This window comes from Amia ocellicauda, chromosome 16 (assembly GCF_036373705.1).
Source record: "Amia ocellicauda isolate fAmiCal2 chromosome 16, fAmiCal2.hap1, whole genome shotgun sequence".
NCBI lineage: Eukaryota > Metazoa > Chordata > Actinopteri > Amiiformes > Amiidae > Amia > Amia ocellicauda.
The window spans coordinates 14,096,213-14,119,777 of record NC_089865.1 but is presented as its reverse complement, the minus strand read 5'-3'; the positions used below and the strand labels follow the sequence as shown (position 1 = coordinate 14,119,777).

At 38.1% G+C, this 23,565-nt stretch overlaps 1 protein-coding gene across 2 annotated transcripts in view; it reads left to right on the top strand.

Moving 5' to 3' along the window:
* The window catches only part of itprid2 (ITPR interacting domain containing 2), a 31,358-nt gene extending 10,350 nt beyond the window's left edge, over positions 1 to 21,008 (top strand). Inside the window, exons 2-19 of one of the 2 annotated variants that reach the window (XM_066687298.1) lie at positions 3,423 to 3,642; positions 4,011 to 4,056; positions 5,211 to 5,260; positions 6,065 to 6,118; positions 8,198 to 8,240; positions 8,325 to 8,423; positions 9,093 to 9,301; positions 12,242 to 12,894; positions 14,256 to 14,316; positions 15,093 to 15,181; positions 15,421 to 16,431; positions 17,192 to 17,269; positions 17,547 to 17,674; positions 17,819 to 17,963; positions 18,119 to 18,184; positions 18,363 to 18,773; positions 19,194 to 19,306; positions 19,446 to 21,008. In XM_066687298.1, coding sequence (XP_066543395.1) covers positions 3,465 to 3,642; positions 4,011 to 4,056; positions 5,211 to 5,260; positions 6,065 to 6,118; positions 8,198 to 8,240; positions 8,325 to 8,423; positions 9,093 to 9,301; positions 12,242 to 12,894; positions 14,256 to 14,316; positions 15,093 to 15,181; positions 15,421 to 16,431; positions 17,192 to 17,269; positions 17,547 to 17,674; positions 17,819 to 17,963; positions 18,119 to 18,184; positions 18,363 to 18,773; positions 19,194 to 19,301 — 3,429 coding nt within the window. In that variant the 5' untranslated portion in view covers positions 3,423 to 3,464 and the 3' untranslated portion in view covers positions 19,302 to 19,306; positions 19,446 to 21,008. Of the gene's footprint in view, positions 1 to 3,422; positions 3,643 to 4,010; positions 4,057 to 5,210; positions 5,261 to 5,507; positions 5,826 to 6,064; positions 6,119 to 8,197; positions 8,241 to 8,324; positions 8,424 to 9,092; positions 9,302 to 12,241; positions 12,895 to 14,255; positions 14,317 to 15,092; positions 15,182 to 15,420; positions 16,432 to 17,191; positions 17,270 to 17,546; positions 17,675 to 17,818; positions 17,964 to 18,118; positions 18,185 to 18,362; positions 18,774 to 19,193; positions 19,307 to 19,445 lie in introns of those variants that run through there. The other variant, XM_066687299.1, reaches the window with a different exon arrangement.
* Positions 21,009 to 23,565: the final 2,557 nt, after the last annotated feature.

Sequence of the window (23,565 nt, the reverse complement as noted above, 5' to 3'; positions counted from 1 at the left end):
TTCCCCTTTTTTGTTTGTACAAAGCCTTTTGGAAGAGGGAGCCAGTACAACATAATTTCAAACAAAACGTGACAGTTATTTCAAAACATAGTCTGCTTCGTTTGAACTGCAGTGTCAAATTCAGAAAATGTTCACACACCCATACATGTAATGATTTTTTGACCTGGAACCAAGTTCATTTGCATGAGGTCACTTGTTTGGTTTTCAGTTGTGGCACATCAATTATTTTTAAATGAAGCAGACAGTTAAAGTGCCATCTAATGATTTAAAGATGGCAGCATACTGTTGTCATAATCATACATTTGTGTATCCTTCTTCAATATTTACTTCTGACAAGAGCACGATGTTCATGGCATGTATGCTTTTCGATTTTTGTTTCTGCATTTCATTTTGGATTTGGACATCGGTGACTTGAGCCATTCCATAATATGACTCATCATGATGTTTATGTCCAAATATATATTTGTTTCCCTAAGCTATGTCGGTAAATACTTGCATTTAAAATCAAATCTAGATCCAGGTTGTTTGGGAAAGCCATAGCTAAAGGCCACCACAAGAAGAACATACTGTTTATGCCAGTCATTTAAAATGCAGGCTAGGAGGCCAGAGACTTTAACTTTCAAATGGATTCATGAATTTTGGATGGAATTTAAAGTAAAATATAAAAATATTCTAGATCACAGACCTCTGTTGCCTCTAGACCTGGTAATGACAAACTGTCGGCCACCACGCTGCAAGATGATTCCTTCAGCCTTGAGATGGCAGGGTTGAATCCACATTGTGCTTTCTAATAACCTTGGGCAGGAGTACCTAGCAGTGGTAGGAATTTTGCTGGGGTAGGTTTGGAAATGGGAGTAGGTTCAGTCAGGGGACTTCAGCTTTCTACACAGCAGTCTCAACCTTGGTGTCTCTAGACTTGAACGTTATCAGTGAAAGCTGTGTTGTGTGATTTATGTTTTGGTTCCATTGTTGAGGTTTTGAAATGCTAGTGTGATACAATTAGCGGCCAACGAGAAGCAGTGTATCTGTGCGTTGGTGGTCTTCTTATCCCAGACGCTTCACTTGTACCTCTCTTACATTTGCAGTCGTGACAACCCAGCAGATTTAGTTTTTGATGTGTACAAAAGTCAACAGCAGAACATGCTGCAGGCCAGCTACATGTGACTGTACTACAAAGTCCTTGATGGTTTGCATACATAGATGGAAATACATGGTACACTCTGCATTAGCCACTTGTTCTCCATGGTCTTGTTTCTGTGTGTGCCGAATATCTTTGTTTCACAATTCAGGGTTTTCATTATGCATTTGTTTGAATAAGCTGACTAATGTTTTAAGCACCAAGTATGTTGTTTTGGATATTATAAATCGGAGAGAACCCTGTTTTGTATCCTGATGAAAGCAGCCCCCCTCGAGCTTTTCCATGTCAAGTTCATGCCATTCTATTTTGATGCTACACCCTTTTAAAGTAGAGTATGCACCTCTGATGTTTAGAATAGCTCAAAGAAATCCCAGGTCTAAAATGGAATTGAATATGTGCATCTCTGTCTGTCTTAATTGTCTGTACATAAATGGGTATGCTGCCAAGTGAAAGCAGATTGTTTACCTTTGCTTCTTAATGGCTCGTATGGCTTCAGTGTAAGGAAATTTTCATTTGATGGACCCAACTACTGTTCCACTGTGCCTGCTCCTTAGGCATTTGTTGTGCAAATATAAAAAGGGTACGATCAAATTGGTCACTTATGAACTCAATGCGCTGATCTCAAATTTTTTAAATCTCAAGTTGTGTTGATCAAATATAGGCCTAGAACTGTGAGCACCTAAAAGCTATACAGTTTTATGGCATTATTCACTTTAGGCAAACCTTCCACAAACATCGAAACATTCAGAAATCCCAAGTGATTTGAATCTGCACTAATATAAGTGAATATACCCTGGAAACGTAATTCGTGAACTTTTACCCGATGTTATTAACTTGTAATGTTTGGTGTGAGACAACTATTTTGATAGTTTTGGCCAAGTGCACTAATGGATCTGTCACAGTGGTCTGAGGAGGTTCTGCGCACATACTGGGGCTTTCATGTTATTTGTTTTAATGCGTATTGAGAATATTTATGTCAAAACGAAAAGTGAGCAGTATCTCTCAAAAAAGCCTGAATGTATTCTGTGGAACACTGTCAGCTATGCATCCATGTTTTTGCCTTGCTTAATTGTGCTGATGGGTTCAAAATCTTGTTAAACCAGTCTAAACAAGCAACTCCCCCCACCCGTCCTCCTGCTTCATGCACGCATATAGGCCTATACAAACACACACACACACACACACACGCGCAAAGACGCCCAAAGAGCAAAGCAAGTTTATTATGACCTTCTGTTCCTTTGTTCCATTTCACACATGCTTTTTAAAATGACATTACCAACACGCAAAGAATTAAACTCCAAAAAGCTCTAGAGACTATTTTTAGATAATTGGCCATGGTGAAAGTTAAGTGTCCCCAGCTGAAAGACATTGGCTTCATAGGAGCAGATTTATTTTCTTCTTTATTACAGAAGCTTGAATCTAATCCGAAAGGGAATACAATAATAGGCTTACTATGAGAAGTGTCCTTGCATAAAACCACAGTAGCATTATCGATTGGATTGTGTAATGAAATTAGTATTTTATTGAGGATGGCCACTCTACTCAATATTGGCTGAAGTAATCTGTTTTAAAACCTCAGTAATATGTCACTTAGAAAGGTCAAGGCCATTGCTACTCTTTTATTTGCTTATTATTGTCTGTAGAGCTGAACACACAGTTACCCTGTAGTGTCTGTGGTCAGCTTTAGTTTGTTTGTTTTGTATTTTCTCAATTGTTTCATATAGATTTAAAATGTATTATTTAGCCTATGTATTTTCTATCAATCCAAACGTTTGCCTATGGTTAGTGAGTAATACTTTTTTTTTGTGGTACTGTTTGTTTATAAAGATGATTCAGAAAACTGGAATACCTATACACAACTCCACTAAAACTTGGAGATTAGACATCCATCCCGTTTAAATACTTCTGGCTATTCCTTAAATAAAAGCTCTGGATCCAAAACAGGAAATGACTTTGCACCAGCTTGTAATCTTTTAACTAAACAGACATTTCCTGTTCTACTTGTTTTCTTGGTTCTACCATATAATGCCTTCTTGATTCTTCTAGTCCTATAGTATGTACATCATGCCCCGAAAGGGCATGTAGTCCATTAATGATACCAGAAGAAAGTACCAGTCATGTTAGATTTCGGCAGTGCATTGTGGTTCCCTGTAAAAGGCATTTTAAATTGGTTTAGTTTAAACTGTCTTTTTTGTGAGCTTTATAAAATAAGCGAAAAGCCAAACGGAGAGCAGAGCTTTCCACTCTTTGTGTGGTTTATAAGTTCCTCCCAATTCCCCTTCAGGTGAACATTGGCCAGCAGTGAAGTGAGACCTCGGCAATCATTATGGAAGAGTCTGCGGCGGACAGTAGTTTACATCCTTGGAAAGTGGCCACGTTGAAGAGGAAGGCCTGGGCAATGAGCCGAGACTCCTGGCAGGCTTCAGAGTCAGAAGATGTTTCTGCAGAGGTGCAGCAGTCCCCTGAGCCCATGGAGGAAAAACTTCCTGTTACAGACGAGTCAGGTACACAGGCTGTTCTTATTTATTTTTAATTTTACTGCCTTTTTCTTTACATTTTTGGTTTGTTTTTGTTCCAATCTTCCAATTACAGAGCTTTTGTAGCACTACTGCAAACACATGAATGAGAGGCAAGTTACTCGGTTGCAGGTCAGTGTCGAATGGAGACATTCTGTAAATGTTACAAGTTCATGTTAGCTAATTATGTAGCCTAGATCAAAGCTTCATCCAAGTTGTGCTAATGCTGTAAAACTTTGTGTTCTTTCACTGCCTTGGTCAAACGGTTATTTTAATCAATCTTTTCTTCTTGCTGGCAAAGGCTGTTCTCTTTCATTTGGAAATATTCACAAAATATTTTGGTTTATTTTCTTCAGGACGAATACCTAATGAGAAAATTGCTATTTGGCTTAAGGATTGCAGGTAAGACTATAAAACTACTTTTTAAATCTTAAATGCAAACAATAAAATGGTTTAAAGGGCAGTTTATAACTGTTTTATTTTTTATTATGCAACTGAAATGAAGCAAAGTGGGAAAGCTGACAGTTTAAACTCAAGTACCTATAAAGAGGACATACATTACAATAAGTATTTTTATTCCTGAATTTTAATTAATTAAAGAACCTACTTTCTACAAAAGTAATATCCTTTCCAATAATTTGTTTTGTTGGACTAGTTGAATCTTGAAGTTTATTTTTTTATTTTATTGCTTTGACATTTTACAGTTCTAAAGTCAGAGGTTTGTTTTTTGATTCTTTTACATTCTTCAAGTGTCCAATTTTGAGCAAGGTGAAAATGATCAAGGGCAAGGCTGCTCTGTATTTATTTATCTTCCCAATAATTAATATACTGTGCTGACAAAACGTTGCCCTTTTAGATCTTTGTTTCCATACCTTTTTTTTGTCTGTCAATACTTTCATCTTTACCAGTGAACCATTGTACAGTACAGGCTTTCTGTATATAATAAAACCACAAACATGTTAGATCAGGGTGAACCAAATGATGCATAGAAAGAGAAATACAAGTGAGGGGAATACAAATAAAGAGGAGTGAATTCATTCAAATACCTTCCATTCCAAAGACACTGGAGTGTGACAGGAATCTTAGAATAATGTTTTTCTAATTAAAGCAATTCACAGGTAGTCTCTACTTTTGCGGGGGTAGATGAAGACTTCACAACAGTGGTAGTCTTGAACGAAATCTTGACAGGCTAATCTCAATCCACAATATTTGCAGAGAGTGCATGGTGTTGTCAAAGGTGGATTGGGAATCATTTTTGACCTCTGTCCATTACATCCTTGCAAGCTATTCTTAGACTTCCAACAGGTGCTTTATAAGTTGGCATTTCACATAATGTGTGGCTATGCAGAGAAAAGTGCAGTGAGTGCTGATTGCTTACGTGTCATTATTTATTTATGGCTTGTTGGATGTTTTTTTTCCCCATATGGTTGAAAATTGAATGTTCTATATTTATGCTTGTGGAAACTTGTGGGAGTCCTTATTAGCCTTACAATGTAGAGGACATGAAGTTGCAATTTTGTTTTTGAGATGACAGGATGCATCTTTGCGTTTTGCAGGACACCGCTGGGGGCCTCTCTAGATGACCAAAATAATGGGCCAGTAAAGGGTGAGCTGCTAAAATCTAATCTGCATAAAAAATCCTGCTTGAAAGCACCAACCAGAAATACTAAAATGTTCTGTAAAAAGATAATTCCCTGCTGTCCATATGTGATAATGCACCATTTCCTTTTAGTCTTTTTTTTTTTTTTTTTTTCTTTTTCCTTCTTAAACTTCTGCAATGAATTCAGACTTGCATTAGGCTTATAGGCTTGACACAATATGAGCAATGTCGATATTCCTATAGGTGTGGCAAGTAGGATTTAGGTCAAATGTTCCCACAGCAGACACCTGATGAATACTAGTGTGCCACACCTTAAAGATAGGTGAACTATGAATTACTGGTTTTCCAGCAACCCAGTATGTGACTGTAAGGAGAGGAGAAGGAGCTTGTGCAAACTCTTAGCTTTTTTTTTTTTTTTTTTTTTTTTTTGAAGCTTTGAAAATACATTCAGTGGTTTTTAGGTGCTTTTGACTTGGCCACATGAAACCAGGACTTCATGCAAAACAGACAGTTGTTTTTACTGCTTTAAAGTAAAGCTCTATGGGTTGTCATCTGGCTATTGACAACATAGGTAAGATCTAAATAAATTGGGGCTCTTTAAATGTTCAGAGAACTTTTAATTGATTGCAGCTTTTGCAAAGGCTGCTGTGGTCATTTTTTCTGAATTACGGATTGTGAATTGAGCACAAAACAAGAAACGGATAAGTAATCTGTCACGGTGTTATACACGTTTTGCATTTTAATACATTTGTCTTTGTTAATATGGATTGCTCTTTGAAGTTTGATTTCCATCATGTGTTGTGTGTGCAGGTGTATTAAAGAATGGATGTAGCTTTGAAGATGACCTCTCACTCGGAGCAGAAGGTGAGTAGTGGGTCATTATCAATGCTGTTTAATCACAGTAAATTAAGTGTTTTATACAATAATTCAGTATCCTATTCCACATTATGTAATGCATTGAACAATTTGAAGTAACAAATATGGATTATCTGGGAACTACACATACAATAGTTTTTAAGATTTAGTTCTTTGTGTGATATTTCATATTTGACATTATGTATATAACATTCAATATAAAGTATACATTGTTTTTTATGTACATGATTATTTACATTTAACCTCAAGGCTTGATTTAGTTTTACTTTACTACAATAATCGTTTAAGCTCTTTTTTATATCTCAAATTGTATTGAAATGTATTTTCTTATAGATCTAAAAACAAATCTGAGCTACATGGTCATTAAAATGGGTTAGTTCAAGTTAGTTTTGTCCAAATTGCACTATGCACGTCTGAAATTATTAGTAACAATCTCTCTGAGCAGAATGCAAATCCCTGGTCTACCAATGCCTATTCATTACTCGACCCAATGCAGTGTTTCCATGCTGACTTGTTTAAGCAAATAGGAGCGTGTTGAGACTAGTTGAAGGCTTCCAGCCCTCCATTGTGATGATCTCAGCCAAGCAACTGATGTTTAATTTCAGTCTTCTGCAGAAATTGAGTAACGTGCTCGGGCAAGTACAGTCTTTGTAAAGTTAAAAAACAAAATGAAATAACGGCTTTGTGCCAGACTGGTATGCCATCTTTAATTAAATGAATAGATCGTCATTTTTATCTTGTACTGTTTTTTCTTTGGAGGGGGCGTTTTCATCTTTTGCTCTGTCATTTTGGCTTCCATATCTGACAATATCAAGATAGTCATGATCTGCACAAAAACATTTTAAAAGATTTCTAACTGCTGAAAGAGAGGACATTTTATTAAGAAATGTAACTCTGAATGCTCCTTTAATGGACTTGGCAATATAGTCCTATGGTTTCTCTGTACCCTTTCTGATAATTAGCTTGGGTGAGTCTTTTTGGAAAGCATTTTTCCTGGCTAATTATCTTGTCAGATTAAATATTTGGAGTGCAGGAAGAGCATCTGAGAATCGCTCCTAATACATATCACACTATACATAATGTGAAGAATAATGGAGAACTAAAGAAGGTTGAAAGGCAGGCAGGATGCGGGGTTGCTGAAGGCTACAGTCCTGCTCAGTGTTCAAAGTTGACAGCTCACATTCTTTGACACAGACAGTCTTGAAATCTTCAGCAGAATTAAATGTGACTTTGTCACCATGGAGTTCATTTTAATATAACAAATATCTGGCGGTGTTACAGGTTTGGATGTAAAATCTGTATAAAACCCATTCCTGAATATAATTCTGTCAAAAAGACCCCCACTTTCTGGAGAGTTGAGCAGTTAAAACCAGATGCTGTGATCACTTGTGTTCATTGTTTCGGCAACAGCAGATCGTCTTGTTCTTAATGTTCAGAAGCATCGTAGTTCTTTGTGAACCTTTTCTCCGCTAAATAAGTGAATAATTGTAAATCTGCCGTGTTTAAATACGTAGCTATGGAAACTTACTTGTTTTGACAGTCTAAAACTGACTTTTCAATTCTATTGTCATCTTTTTATAACTGTGGATTTTGTGTCAAGATTAATAGTCTTAATTATCTTTCTGTGTCAGCAGTTACTTCTTGTTCAAGAAGCGATCAACGTTTCATGCAACTAGACACTGCATCTCTTATGAGTACTTGATTTTTCTTAGCTTAGCGTGTCTTTCAAACACCATTTACATTTTGGTGCTGAGGTCAGCATTTGAATCTGAAATTACAAAAATGCTCCGCACATCACGTCAGAATATAATCTGTTCAGCAAACGCAAATACAGGAACAACAGTGGCGGGGCACATGTGTTTTTCAGCAAATACACTGAGGTGGGGATTAGGCAACCACCAACAGTTTCTGTATTGATGGAAGGAAACGAGAACCTGCCAAGATTTGCTATGCTTGAGTATAGGGTGTAGTCCAGGGGTCAGTGGTTTTAAGTTTTGATGCAAGCTATTATGTCTGATTTTCTTTTTTTCTCTCTCTCAATGAAAATGTATTTATTTTTCTCTGCAGCTAATCATCTTCATCCCAGCAGCAATAAGACGGAGACACCATGGTAAGAACTTGTGTTGGATGCCTAACCTTCACAATTATCAGTTTTGACACATGACAGAGTTAACAATTGTACTTTCCATTTTAGCTTTGGAATGTTGGCCAAAGACAAACGAAGTCAGTTTCAACAGAAGGGCAGAAGTATGAACTCTACTGGCTCTGGGAAAAGTAGTACCACGTATTCAAGGTGAGATAGTTCATTACGTACAATAAAAATTGTGCCTTTTTTTTTTTTCTTCTTGGTGTTCGATAATACAATGATAGCCAACGGTAAGTTGTTATAGATAAATTCCCTGTACATTTAGTTTACCACAACTACAACTACTATAGTTTGGAAGGCTGTCTACTGTTGCCCAGTCTGGAACAGACTGTAGAAACATGTGACCCGTTTTGCTTATGTTTATTCATCCTGGTTAGGGTTTCATTTGCAAACTTAATACCAGCGGTTACACTGCCACTGTGAAATGTTTGCATGAAGTGCGTTCTATTCACTGGGTACAGTTATTAGTCTTTTCTGCATACACAGTGGTGAAAACAATTCCAGTTCATTTGAACCGAGTTAAGACGGTGGTTGTGTAAACCTTTGATTGCCACTCCATAGAAATGAATTCATTAATTCAAGGCCACAGACTCTTAAATTTGATCCAGCCTGAATCAGTGTCCTACAAACTCTGAAAAGATTATAATTGGTCATTAATTATAGTTTAAAAATATTGATATAACTAAATTATTCTCTGAATACATTTTGCTTACAATTAAGGGTATGGACATTTCCTTTAAATTGTATGTATGCTTGATACTAAGTCTTTAACTGATCTTATGGTGATCTTACTGCCTAACCCAAATGTCTCCCTAGTGTTTCAGAGTTATTGGACCTTTACGAAGAAGACCCAGAGGAGGTTCTGTATAACCTGGGCTTTGGGACTGATGAGCCAGACATAGCTTCAAAAATCCCATCTAGGTTCTTTAATGCCACCTCTTCTGCAAAAGGGATAGACATCAAAGTGTATTTGGGAGCTCAGTTGCAACGAATGGAGTTGGAGAATCCAAACTATGCCCTGACAAGTAAGTTCCTTTTGTGTTTTGTGACTACAGAAAACATTTCTTATGCTGCTCCAGATGATATCTTGCAATAAAATGTTATCAAGGAAACCAGAATGAACAAGCATATAATATGCATGGCAGTAGTTTCTGTAGGTTGAAAAGAGAGAGCGAGAATATAGAAAGCATCTATTTTATCCCCTTAACATGGTCAATTATTATTTGTGCTTAGATTTTGGGTTGTGTTTTTACTTCCCACCTGCAAATGCAGCCTTTCCCTGCCAAGCAGAGGGAGTTCTATGGTCTCAGAAAATTAATGAGAATAATTCTTCTGAGAATGGAGGAAAGAAGAAAAAAGTCACACAAGGATGCCTTTGTATTCCTTGATAAATTAACTTGCGGTCTGTGACACTATTGTGCACTGGTTTTTGCAATCTACTCACATCAGACCCATTTACTTGCCAGTTTCAACATCCGTGCCTTTAGTTCTCTGAAATAGTTGTGTATTTGTTAGTGTGAAAGAGAAGTGAAAAGTACTAGCAACATTCTTGCCAAAAAAGAAGAGACAGCAGAACGTGGCCTTATGGGTAGTGTATTACAAAAAGCTTTTATTAGCAATGCAGTTTGATCATCCATATGCGGTTTCTTGATAAGCAGACGTATATACAGTCTTGATTCACTATGTCCCATCCTCATTCAGTCCTCTGTTCCATATTAAGGATCGCTTTGGCTTTAGTTTATATTGCTTCATTTTCAACTTCAAGACAACATTGTTCTTAACATCCCAAGGTCTTCCATCCTGTTCAGCCTCCTTCCTTTTTTTCTTTAAACTAAAGGTGGTGACCGTTCACCCAAGTAAACAGATTTGCTCTTATCTTCCAGCAAGATCATCCTAAATTGCCTGGTTTAGTAACTGGTACAGCTCGTAATTTATAAGTAGAATACAATATATTATATCCTAAAATGAATAAATGGCATGTAAGGAGTCTGAAGGTATGCACTGTGTGTCGGTAATGACAGATGCCAGTTTGCTTCGAATGTCCTCTTTCAGTTTTCTTTGCAATTTCGTTATTTGCCCCTTAATGCTCATCTTGCATATTGCTGCCACATAGTTCACTTCAAATGCTCCATATCCTCACAAACATCAACTGTTCTTTAGTTTTTTATAAATATCTCAAGTCTCCACAGAAACGGACATCTCTAGAGTGAAGCAATGACACTGCAGTAGTTCACCGGTATAATTTGGAATTTCGTTGAGCACAATGATAGACTATCGGTTCACTTCCTGGAAGAGATCAAAGCTGTACATTTGCAGGTCTTTTATTGTCTAGCCCACTGTATATTTAGCATTTTACCTTGTGAAACAAAATATTGTGAGTTTGTCTAAGAAACAGTGTCTCCAAGTGTATGCAATAAATTGAAATACTTACGTCCTTGCATTAACGTTTATACTCCGCAAAGTGTGCTGTACCTTGGGAGTAGAAGGAATGTTACGTTGGGAATTTACATCAGCTAAATAGATCATGTATTTTGTATAAATCCAAGAAAAATGTATTTGAAGCTATGCCATACTCATCCCATTTAGAAATGCAGCTCTAAAACTAATGGTTTGTGTTTACTCTTCTTGCTGAAATTACATTATATAGGTGGATCCATATATTAAAAATAGTTTATTTACCCCCATGAAATTGATTGATATCCTAAACTTTATATTGAAGTTTTATATATTAATGTTAACCAAAATGCATATAGGCCTAATTTAATATTATGTATTTCAAATGTTTTTAGTGTATTCAGATGTGTTATGATTTATAAGCAGTGCTACTAAAAATATATTTGCCCATAAGACTCTCAAATTCTAAAGCATAGCATTAAAATAATTATCTAAATAAAGAAAAACACAGTTTTATCCTGTTGTTAATTAACTGCATATTATTAGTGTAGACTGTACTTTAATCTGCTAAGTATCCTTGCCTCCCTCCTCTGGAAAAGAGTTCTGGATGTTTTAAATTTTTCTTAGTGTGCACATATTGAAATAAAATCACTTTTCTGTGCTTTGTACTGAAAATTGACTTGGGGATTATCCTGCCATGCATGCCAATAAATGTGAAATTCATGCTCTTGGGCCTGCACTTCAGTTTAGTGTTCAGTTTAATATTCCATACTCATTGGCTTTTAAGTGCATACAATTGCTTTTTATAACGTTTGCCCTTAACAGATGTACAACAATATTATTGACCACCCACTATTGCGGTGGTGTTGTCAGCTGCTATATAATAATCCAATTATATAGTGCTGTAATACTGATTATATGTATACTAGTGTTTGTTTAACCATAAAGGATACCCTGTATAAAGGCAGCTGCTTAATAACCTGCTGATTAAGATTTAGCTAGTTTAGTAACTTGATTAGGAAGAGGCTTTTGTTTGCTACATGGCATAAAAATGAACGCTATACCTTTACCATACCATAACTTGAGTTTGAAGGGTCGGTCTTCACTCTTAAATGTTACTTCAGGCAAATGGTGTGATATCATTAGGTTAGACTACAGGAAATGGCTTCCCCGCGTGTGTGAAAAAAAACAATGAATCAGCTTCCCCTATGGCCCGCCTCTCACCCACTGGTGCATTACAGCATCTCAGTTCCTGTAACCCAGGGCCAAGAGACCCTATACATTGGTTACATGTTTACTGTGTTCAGAGATTGGGAGTAGCAGAGCTTGACCTCCAATTGATGTGCAGTCTTCATTGAGTTTTGGTAGCTTGAAATACAAAATGAATAATACTCCAGACAACACACAGTTGAGTGCAGCTTCAGTGGTAAATCAGTATGAATAGCTGTTGGATTATAAAACCAAAAATAGTTGTAATTCCTTTTTGTATGAATGTTGTTTTTATCACAAAGGAATGATTTCAATTAAACCAATATTTTCATGCATTTACTGGAATTTCCTTTTACTTTCAGGTCGTTTTCGTCAGATCGAAGTACTCACTACTGTGGCCAATGCTTTCTCTTCGCTTTATTCGCAAGTGTCTGGACTGCCGGTTCAGAAGATCGGGAGTGTGGATGTGGAGGGCAAAGAGGTGCCTCCTTTGAAAAGAAGTACCTCTGCTCTGAATGCTGCCAAAATCTTACGAAAGAACATCACAAAACTCAATTTACACGCTTCGTCCGAGAGCACTCCCTCACCTGTGTGCACAAGCACAGATAAGGGAGCACCTGCGGTTTCAGGTACGGAGGAAGATTCTGATGATTCGGATCAGAAGAATGAACAGAAGTTGCAAAAACTGTTCAAGAAGAAAGATTCCCCTTCATTAGCGACTGTGACAGAAGAGGTACAGAACAGCCCTGCAGACTCATCAGGGGTTAACCAAGTACTCAGCAGTGACTCTCAGAATGAGCTTGGTGGCAATGGAGTGTCTGAAGAAGTTGGTTTAATTGAACCTTCAGCTTTCAGCAAAGAGTTGAGCACGTCATCCGATGGCGATCTAGAGGACTGTGATGAACAGAAACAAACTGTGACGTCATCTCCTAACCAAGAGCCTTCAGCGCCCCTGCAGAACCCCCGGTTTGCCCATTTGTCGTTGCAACAGAAAGATTCCTTTGAATTTGAAGAGGTAGGATAGCTCTCCTTCCATTACAGAGAGAAACTGATTCCTGCAAAACAGGCCTCTGGAATTTGAAGTAGTTCAGTGCTCTCTTAATTTAAATTAGTTTACTCAGTGATCAATTTGTACGTTTTTTTTTTTTTTTTTTTTTTTTTCCAATTTCTGACTTGATTGTGTCGTCTTGTCAAGACAAGCATCGGTTTCGTTTGATTAACATATTTTGTGGGGAAACATGTTGAAGCAATATTTTAGAGGTCCTGAGACTACAGAATCATGTTATTTTTGATTATCTTTCAAATCTTTTTCAGTTATTCACTACACACAGATAACTACAATAGACATAGTCAAAACCTGTAAGAATTATGCAGTTTGAAAGCAAACATCATAAAAATGAACTAGACATTAAAATAGTATATAGTCATTCCATGACACATTTCCCCACATGGTAAATTGTATACGTTTTGTGTAGTGGATCATAGTGTAGTCTTTGTTAGTTATAGTTAGGACTATATTTTCCTACAGTGGTTTTTAAGTTTTTTTTTTTTTTTTTTTTTAATGTAATATTCTTTTAAAGCTTTTCCTAAGTGGTATGAAATGTTTGGTTGGCCTAGAGAAAGTATACTGCTATCCTTTGCATTACAAATGTCACCAGGTGGTCAAAGAGAACATTATTTTAAAACATAGTATTGGTGAGTCTATAGCAGGATAGAGATCTGGTTAGAATGTATCTGGTATGAATATTCAAATATTTGAAAATTTAAGTCACATCACCCCTTCCGATAGTTAAAAGATCAAGACTGCAACAGTATTTTGATTCTGGAGCTGATGAGATTAATGGGGCTGTCACTGGAGGCCTACAAATTACGTAAAGACGGATAGCCAGCGGAAATCGGACGCATGTTAACTGATGATAATGTTTAAAATGGACTCATCATTGCATAACCAATCCACTTTCCTCATAATCAAGTTGTCTTGTTTTTATCAGTCAGTTTCCCTTTTTGTTGGTCATCGTTGTCATATTTGGACAGTAAAGCTTTCATCCAAACTCAAGGCCTAATTGAAATTAGAGCTATCCTACCCTTATAGTCATTATAAAGCATAGCAATCTCAGTGTAATTATTTAATGTATTCCTTAATACTGTACTACATGCAAAGAGATCATGGAATTACAGTCATTCTCCATCCCTTGCTCATGTCAGTTTTTAATAGTTCGCTATTAGCATGCCTTGTCATTTAGTGGTGTGCATTTGAGCAGCAGGAAAATTAACAACAGTATCTTAATTTAGGAGTTAAATATTTTGATCATTTTCAATTTCGCTAAGAAGAATGTTTTATTGAATGGGATGTGTCAATATCATATTGTTTTGAAGGTGCAAAGCAATGAAGGAGAAAGCATACCTGGGACTCATTCTTCTTCGAGAGGTGGCAATGGTGAGATTGTGCTCTTTACACAACTGTACTAGTATTTGAAGTTTCCCCGCAGGCCTTTTTGATCATTCTGTATGTAATTACAATATTTGCTGTTAGGCGTGTTCAGTGTAAATTTGGCAAGACTACCATAGCTTAGTCTTTAGCTTTAAGAGAAGTTAGGTAAGTATTTTAAATATATTCCTTATATACTAGGCATTGATGTATGTTTACATCTCTTGAAAATGTACACAGAGAATGTGAAATTCAGTGCCATGTGCCCTGTTCTTCAATTCTGGAGCTCTAAGCTTGATTAGTGGAATATGTCTGCCCCCTGCTGTTGCACAGTAGAATATCTTGGGAGTTTAGGAAACGTGTTCCCTTAGAAAACATTAAATACTAGTTCTGATGGGATGAATGCTAAATACTTCCTATTTTTAAATTCTTATTGTTTATGTACGCACACACACACACACATTTTTGAATGTCAATTAAGTCATTCTTTGGAATGTGTGCTTCTTGTACCTATTCTTTTTAATACATGTCAATATCTAAACCTACATTTTCCTGTTTGTTTTTCTGGATCAGATTTGTTGGAGTCATTAAAATGATAATTGCAATATTCACAAAATTGTTAGTCATTAATAATCTAAAACAAATAATTGTATATTTAATTATTTATGCATGTACTTACAGTACATCTGTTCTCAATTTGCCGTTCTGATATTGTATAACCTGTGTTCTTCCTTAAACGATTTGTCAAAGTCTTATTCTCACAGTATGAACATGTTACTTTTCAGACCCATTATTACGAACGGAGAGTCAGCACTCAGACAGTAGTGGTTTCGCTGAAGATCCTTCAGCAGATGGTTCATCAAATTACTTGAAGGTAATTATTTCAATGTGTTTTATACTTGAAATCTGGAATAGCAGTAATTATCAATGGGTGGCATCTTAAACTGCCTTCAGTCTGAGACTAATGCAGCAATGTGTGAAAATGAACTTGATACTACATATGTAAATTACGTGTGCACTTAGACAATGCATATGAACGGTAATTTATCGTATATTGTAATTGGATTTATTTATTTGCATTGTTGTTTCTTGTTCTTCTTCGTATTCCACTAGGTTCAGGAGAGCTGTGATAGCTGTGACAGTGAGACAACGGTCACGTCCACGGCTGCAGACCTGGCCACTCCTGTGGCTCTGGACCACCCTGCCTTCCAGGAGCTGCAGGGAGGGGAGGACCTCTTGCCGGACACTGTTGTAGATGGAGCAGATCCACTTGACATGGAGGCCTTAAGCACCAGTCCGACCGAGTCTGCCTGTGAAGAACCTCCGCCTGAATATGTTCTTCACCAGATCCCTAAACCTCTGGAGTGCGTGCCTCCACACCCTGCGGAGCTGCCTTCAGCCCCTGAATCTGAAGCCGCACCAAACCCGCCTTCTGCCTCTGACAAGGTGAAAGTGGCACTCCGCAGAGCCCAGAGTAAGGCCTGCACTCTGACCGACCAGCGCCCCCGGATCAAAGCCATCGACCTCCTGCACTCTGAGATGGAGGAACGCTTCCCTCTGAGAAGATCCCAGTCCCTGCCCTCCTCCCTGCTCAGCCCCTCGCGTGTCGTGTCGTCGGTGAAGATCCGCTTGCGCCCGGGCCGAGAGAGCAAGTGTGGCCCGCCCTCCTTCACCTACCACTACACCCCGGAAGAGGACGTGGAATCTATCTGTGAGGAAGAGGAGCACTCTCCCTGTAAATCAACACTCATCATAAGCCAGCCTCCCAAGGCTGTGGAGCAGGAAGACTCCCGAAGGGACGAGGAGGATGGGCCCAGCAGAGGTCCCCCCTATCCTTTACATCTGCCTCCACACCTGACCCAGTCCACATATTCGCTGCACAGCTGCCCAGCAGACTGGCAGGACAGGCCGCTGTGTGACCACATGAGCGCATGGAGCACCTGTAGCATTCCCAATCTCGCAGCCCACAGCACCTGCAGCTCCTCGTACTCCTACAGGTCCTGCCCTTATGCTTACGGACCCGTTGCATCCCCCCCACAGCCGATTCACACACCTTCCACTACAGAGATGCAGCTGAGGAGAGTCTTGCATGACATTAGGAGCACTGTGCAAAACCTGTCCCAGGTGAGAGTTCATTGGCGCTTTGGCCACCAAAGTCAGTAGCCTTTGTAGGGTATTACGAGTTTAGTTTTGCATAGTTGTGTTCAAGACATTTTAGATGTTATTTCAAGACACTATTTTAATTGATACACTGATAATTGTGCCCCAACTATGCTTTACTTTTCTGTTTTAATCTGGTGATTCTTGTGAAACATGTAATTTTATGTTTTTAGTATTTGATCTGAGAAGTTGTTTTTAGCAGCTCAGGTAATTGTAAACTAATGGGATCTACAAATGTTTATAAACCCAAAGTGGGTTTGGCTGATTTACTCCATGATACTAAATGGTTTGCCGGGTAGACAGGCAAACAAACGGCATTGTCAGAAGGTCCCGGTGAGCTTTTCCTTTTGAAAAGTCATTGGGGTTGTTTTCAGTTGTTCCTCTGTTGCAGTATTGATTTGTGCTCATGTAGAATATTCCTATTTTTGTCTCTCTGTCCTTTCTTTTCCTTTCCTCTGTACTTCTTTTAATATCTTGTTGACATTGAATCTGTCTCAAGGGCTTCAGGTTTGGGGAAGCTCTTGCTTCTTTTACACCTTTCCCATGCAAATAAATAATTTCTTAAGGATGACAGGATTATATAACACTCTTTGCTGGTTTTAAGTAAAAACTTTTTTTTTTTTTTAGAAATGTTAAGTTGCTCTTATAGTGGTATGTATTCCAATATATAGAAGTTGTTATGCCATAAGTCCATATTCAATTAATGTTTGTTTTTTTCCTTTAGTATTCTGCCGTGAGGGGGGATGATCTTTCTACATCATCAATGTTCAATCCACAGAGATCAATTCTACCACTTTATGAGGTAAGTTCTAGTGTAATGTTTTTATTGAGGAGTAATGCTTAATTGTCTAGTTAATTAAACATGACTGATCTTAAATGTCACTTTAGTCTTAGTAATATCTACAGTTCAACAGCATATGGTATTGTTTATTACCTGGTCTTTGAACATGAAACATTGCTCAGTAAAACGGCAGGTTTGAGTGAAATAATATAAAGTTTTTTATTTTTGCACATGCAGTATTTCTGCCAGTTGTCGTTCTTGTTTGCTCAACATTTCTGACCCCATTTGTTCGTTTCAGAATACGATTCAAGAGCTGCAGATCATGAGGAAAAGCCTGAATGTGTTCCGGACTCAGATGATGGATCTGGAGTTGTCTATGATGAGGCAGCAATCGATGGTATACCAGCATCTGACCGAAGAAGAGAGGTATTGCTCTTTTAAAACACTGTGTAACGCCAATGGATGCGTCTAACTCTCTGCTCTGCGCTACACACAGGGACACGGGGAGTCAAAGATGATGGTAATGGTGCTGTGTGCAGGTGCGCTAAAGCTTCTGTGCCATGTTTACAGGCTGGAAGCGCAGCAGCTGCAACATCTGCGCAATGCCGTGCGTCAGGAGCTGCAGGAGCTGGAGCTGCAGCTGGAGGACAGGCTGCTGTCTCTGGATGAACAGATGCGCTCCTCACACCCGGGCAGCCTCTACCGCCACCCAACGGTCAGTATGTGCAAGTGCACCCGGGAGACGCCTACTCTTAGTTCTTGGTTTATTTTTAAGAGCTCAGAATGCAGGCATATCTTGTAGAAGCTACAACATTTTAATATTGAAATCCAATTTAGTTTAGTTTAACTTTTCCAATGTCTTCATCACAGGGCCTCCATGGGACTCGAAGTATGGACTGTCTGTCTTGTCACTCCCCAATGAATGTGATCGAACCAGTAAGTACTATATCCCGGTTTACCCATCTTGGTCTTGTCACCCAGCCTAAAGATTGAATTTAATGAGATATTAATTGTGACCTTTTCAGTTAATTTTGCCTTTATCTTTTCGTTTGGCACCCTCGAGTTTGAGTGCTGTGAATATCTCTTTCCACTGACCTCCCTTGCCTCCCTGCAGGTCACCGAGCTCCTCCGAGAACAGCTGTATCTGAAGTCCGAGCTGGGGTTTGAGGAGTCCGGGGGAGATGGCTATAGCAGCAACGCTCCCTCCGTGGCTTCAGGTCGGTCTTCTGGGTCCGCCAGCCCTGTGCGAACAAGCAAGAGCACAGGAACGCCCAGCCACCGACCGCAGACACCCGACTCGTCCTCGTGGCAGAGAGGGGGCCGGTACAAAGCCTCTGTGGTCCTCACCCCCACTCCTCCTGTCAGGCCAGGCACGGAGAAGACCTCTCATGAAGAGCAAGACCAGGCTTCAAATGCCTCAGAAAACAGCCTGAGGGATGACTTTTCCTCAGGAGCAGCTGCGTCCGAGGAGAGCGGAAGGAGAGCCGGCCCAGACAATCCCCAGCTCCAGCAGCTCATAAAGGAGGTGAGGGTGACTTTCGGCGAGCGTCCGAACTTTGCTATAAGTGGTTTTGGTTTTTAACACAGCAGTTTCAGTGTATTTGCGGGTTAGGTTTTTTTTTTGTCATTAACTCAACCCTATTTCCCAATCATGAATACCTTCTGATGAAATGCAGAGAGGAACAACTTAATTCTAAAAAAATCCAGAAATTCTTTGGTTTTCTTTCAGTAGAGTATGCAAGAACGTATTACATAAATAACTATGAACAGTCTAAAATATTGTGCAGGTGCCATGTGTTCCCACTTGAATGTTTTTTTTCCCATAGTACAGATTATTCTTGGCACAAGTTAATGTATTTCCAGTCTATTTGAATACTTTCTCTTCTAATAAGAAAATGTTATATGTGCCCTCTGCTCCTAGCTTATGTATTCCTTCCTCTCTTAGATCAAAGACAGTATAGCTGATGAGATACGGCAAGAGATTGTGAATGAGCTGCTGGCTGCCGTCTCTTCTAGAAGATCCCCAGTGATCAAGAGAGAACACATGCCATGAGCTCGGTAATGCATCTTTTTCAGTTACACATCATCTGAATGCATTTGGAGGTTGCCATGTATATATGTGTTCATAGAGAGATCTACAGATGTGTGTGTGTGTGTATGTAGAAGGTTATAAATAAAACCCTATTCTCTATTGCAGTATACTTATCAATTCTGAGATGAGAATGGGGAAGCATCCTGCTTGAAGTTCAGCAGAAAACTTTCATGTCTGGTGAAGTTGATGTTTATGGTCATGTATTGACTGACAGCCTGCATTAGGCCTTTCTTTCTCATGGGCAGAAGAATGGAAAATCAGCTGTGATTGATCTGACTCACTTCACCATCGAGTCCCTAAGCAAACAAGCATTGACAAGCATCTGGAGAAGGGTCATGTGTTGTTCAGTACTGCAAGACTTCAGATCTACTCTTTGGTTGTTAGCACGCTGATCAGTGGATCACAGAACATGGATTCATCACCTTTGCATATGTATTGTCCCCTGTGAATTTGATGGTTCTATGTTAGTGTATACTGTATTTTTGTATATGATAATCACTGTGCAGTATCTGCGGAAATATCGTTATTGTTCTCCATTTGTGCGGTTCAGAAATCATTTGGTTTTAATCTTGTTTTTCATTTGCAGTTTAAACGAGAAATCCTGTGGATAATTGGGACTGGGAACACAAATCATGACATGCACTGAAAACAGCCAGATCTGTGTGGTTTTTCTATTTTCCAATAAATATCCTACACAAAGCTTCAGGAGACACTACTGCTGCTGTAATGAGCTACTGTTAAGTTATATTTCACAAAGTGTTTTCGTGCTTTTGCCCAGATTAATTCATGTTCTGAAGACGTCAATCTTTGGCTGTATTTAAGTAAGTGTTGTTGGTTCAAGTGGACGTTCGATAGGCAAGAGGTGATAAAACTTGAAAAGACTTTGCCTGGTTGGTGAAAATGTATCTAAGGAAAACATCTACTGTAAATCTGCATTTCCCCCCCGCCCCCCCATCTGGTGTCTTACTAATGTGACCTCTGTGAGGAGCTAGCTGTGCAATATATTTCATTCTGGACTTGAACTGACCAATAGTAACTACTGTCTTCACTTTTGTCACTTTAAAATACCTACATTGTATTACAATTCATTGTTCTGTCACCAAGTTGCCTGATAGCATTAATATAAAGGAAAGTTGTCACATTTCTTGTGTGCTCTTCCTGCCAGTATGGCACTAACATCACTAAATAGTATATTTTATACGCAGCTGAGGTTTTAATCTAGTCTGTGTGCCTGAGACAGGAGAGGAGTGGCAGAGCTGTTTCAGTGCTTATAGATGGATATCCTTTTTCCTTTAACATTAGATATCTTTGCCTGTCCACTCCACAGTCCTGAGTGGGTCGAGACCAGTCTGGTTTGAGCAATTTAGGCATGTTGCAAGAGCCTTCCAGTTAATGGGAAAAAAAAAAAAAAAAGTGTTAGGTTGTGACAACAGGCTTTGATATTTATATCTTTATAAAAATGTTTTTATAATTAAAGGGTCTTTTTTTTCTTTTAAAATGTTTATATCTTTTTAATAGATACTAACCAATTCATAAAAATGGATACCTGCATTTGTAAATGGAAAGCTTTTTAAAGGGACTTGTTTACCTTTGTGACTTGGGATGCATGAGGGAAGATTTATAATGCAAAAACATATAAAAAATAAAGATTTATTTATTTTGAATAAACTTGGGATGTTTTGTTTTTAATGTGCAATTTAAGAGATGTATAATTATAGCAAGATTAGATTATCATCTTATCCAGTAGAAGGGATACCACACACACAAAGGTCCTGAATGAGTTAATACAGCATTTTAATCTTGTATTTAAGTGCTGTGCATTATCTACTATTCTCTTTGATATTTCATTAATTCAGATATGTGGTGCATGTTCTTTTCCCCTTAAATTACATTTGCAAAATGTCTTCAATATAGATATATAAAGGAGTGCTTGTAAAGATGGTGTAATTTGACTGATGTTAATATTTAGTATAGTTTGTTTCAGTTCTCATTATTTGTTCTTAATGTATTTGTTTGTGTGATTTATCGGGATATGTTTATTTATTTAACTGACTGAACACAAGAGAAACCTTTGTATATGCTTTTAAGACCAAATTCACATGTAGCAGCAGTAATGTAGGTGGGAAGGGTTCTTAATGGCACTTGATCCAGACCAGATGTGTACATATTGTGTGAACTGGTACAGTGTCTTTTGCCATCACTAATTAATATGGACATTTACTGAGGTAATGAAGTACAGCCAACTTGCTGATGCTTAAAATGAAGAGGTAATTTCCATTTAATGATGTCCCACTACATCTGGGGCCTTTCACAATTCCCATCTTTTGGCAGGATTATTATTTCTGAAATGCATAATTTTAGTGCATTTGTTTTAGTTGATTACCTACCAGGGGTTACTTCTTGCATGTTAATATTTCACAACTTTTTACTATGAATATTACTGTTGACTGAAGTTAGAAAACTAGAGTGGGATCTGAAATTCTTGACTTTTTTTTAATGCAGGACCAGCTGGCAAAGAATGAATAACATGACTGTATTTCAGATGCATTCTTCTGCCCTTAGTAACCTAATTCTGTACATTTATGCATATGTTCTGCATAAGAGAACTTTCTATATAATTTACTGTAATTGTTACCTTTGAAAATTCCTGTATGCTACTATTTACATACAATTCCTCACAGATGTATGTTCATTTTTTTTTAAGAAGAACAACATCTTGCTGTCTTGCATGTGTTAAATCTATAGTTTAAATTCATTCTGCATCACTGCAAAGCACTAACAATTACATAAGGTCTGTATGTGTTTTTCACATAATTTGCCACTGAAAATAAATGTTGACTGCAATATATTTACCTTACCTTACAGAATCATTGGATATGTCATAACTTCATCAAGCTTTTCAACACCAAGTTGTTTAATGGACACTCACTTTAGTAGATTGAAAGGAGTAAATGCATACATTCTATTTTAACCTGCATATGACAGGATGCTCAGAATATAATTCAGAGGAAAGTGAGAGACTAGTCAATGCTCAAAGAGGTTATATTGTAATCCAACAACCCCAATAGAGCATAAAAAAGCATTTCAAAGGTCAGTACTCATGAGTGGCAATTCATATGGATCAAATGAAACTTTGTTCTTCCTTTAGATGCAGTCATATACAGTGAAAAAATGCATTCCTAAAATAATTAAGACATTGTACAGTTAGCCTCTAAAATGAGTGTCCTGCCTGTGCTTACCGTATGGATTGAAGTGAATTTCCACTTAGTGACTTGTTTTTTTAAGACAGTATGTTTTTATGTGCCCCATGTATTGGGTATGTAAGTATCCTCTTTCATCCAATCTATAAGCCTCAGAGATGCCACTCTGCACCTCTGATCTCTGGCTACTATATTAACAGAACAAATAAGCTTTCAGCCTTTACCAGTAACTGATTCCTGTGTGCTACACAAAATTGCAGTATATCTCACTGTATTGCATCTCTCGTGGACACTGTTATTCTGTCATACAATTTCAATCCAGATCCACTTACATTCAGACCATAAAAGATTAATGAATTGCTTAAAAATGACCCTTTTTTATGTATTTTCCGTACAAAGAAAATATGACGCATAAATTGAGTATTGTGCATCCAACGAAACAAAATGTAAAATCATAATGGCAGTTTATATTTTATTTCCGACCATCTATTTCAAATACAACAGTTATGTTTTTGGGGAGGAGGAAATAGTGTTACACATGCTATTAAATACATCAATAGTCACTATTCTAGTGTGTATCATGCAATTTGAAACATTCAATCTAGGCCAAGCCGAGCATCTGCAGGGTCAGGAAGGTGTATCTTTTATAAGCTCTTATTAGGTTAAAATTGCACCAGCCTGTCAATCTCTGAGTCATTCTTGCTGAACGACCAGATTGATTGACATGCTTTTTGCTGTCTTAGTTTTTTTTTTTTTTCCTCCCTAATGGCAGGCAGTACATAAATTAGGGCCGCAACAATTATCAGTCTGTGGTGAGAGGAAAGAACATTGTGGTCAGGGATGGCGAGAGTCCTGGAGTTTCTGGGTTTCGGTTTGCGATATTGTCCAGTTAAATACAACGTGCACAAGAACCTGTAGCGATCCAACATGCAGGGATTTCGGTGCTGCAGTGAGAGGACTCCTGCCAGGATAGATCACGGCCAATCTAGTTACATGCCATTTACGGAGGCAAGATAGAGCCGGAA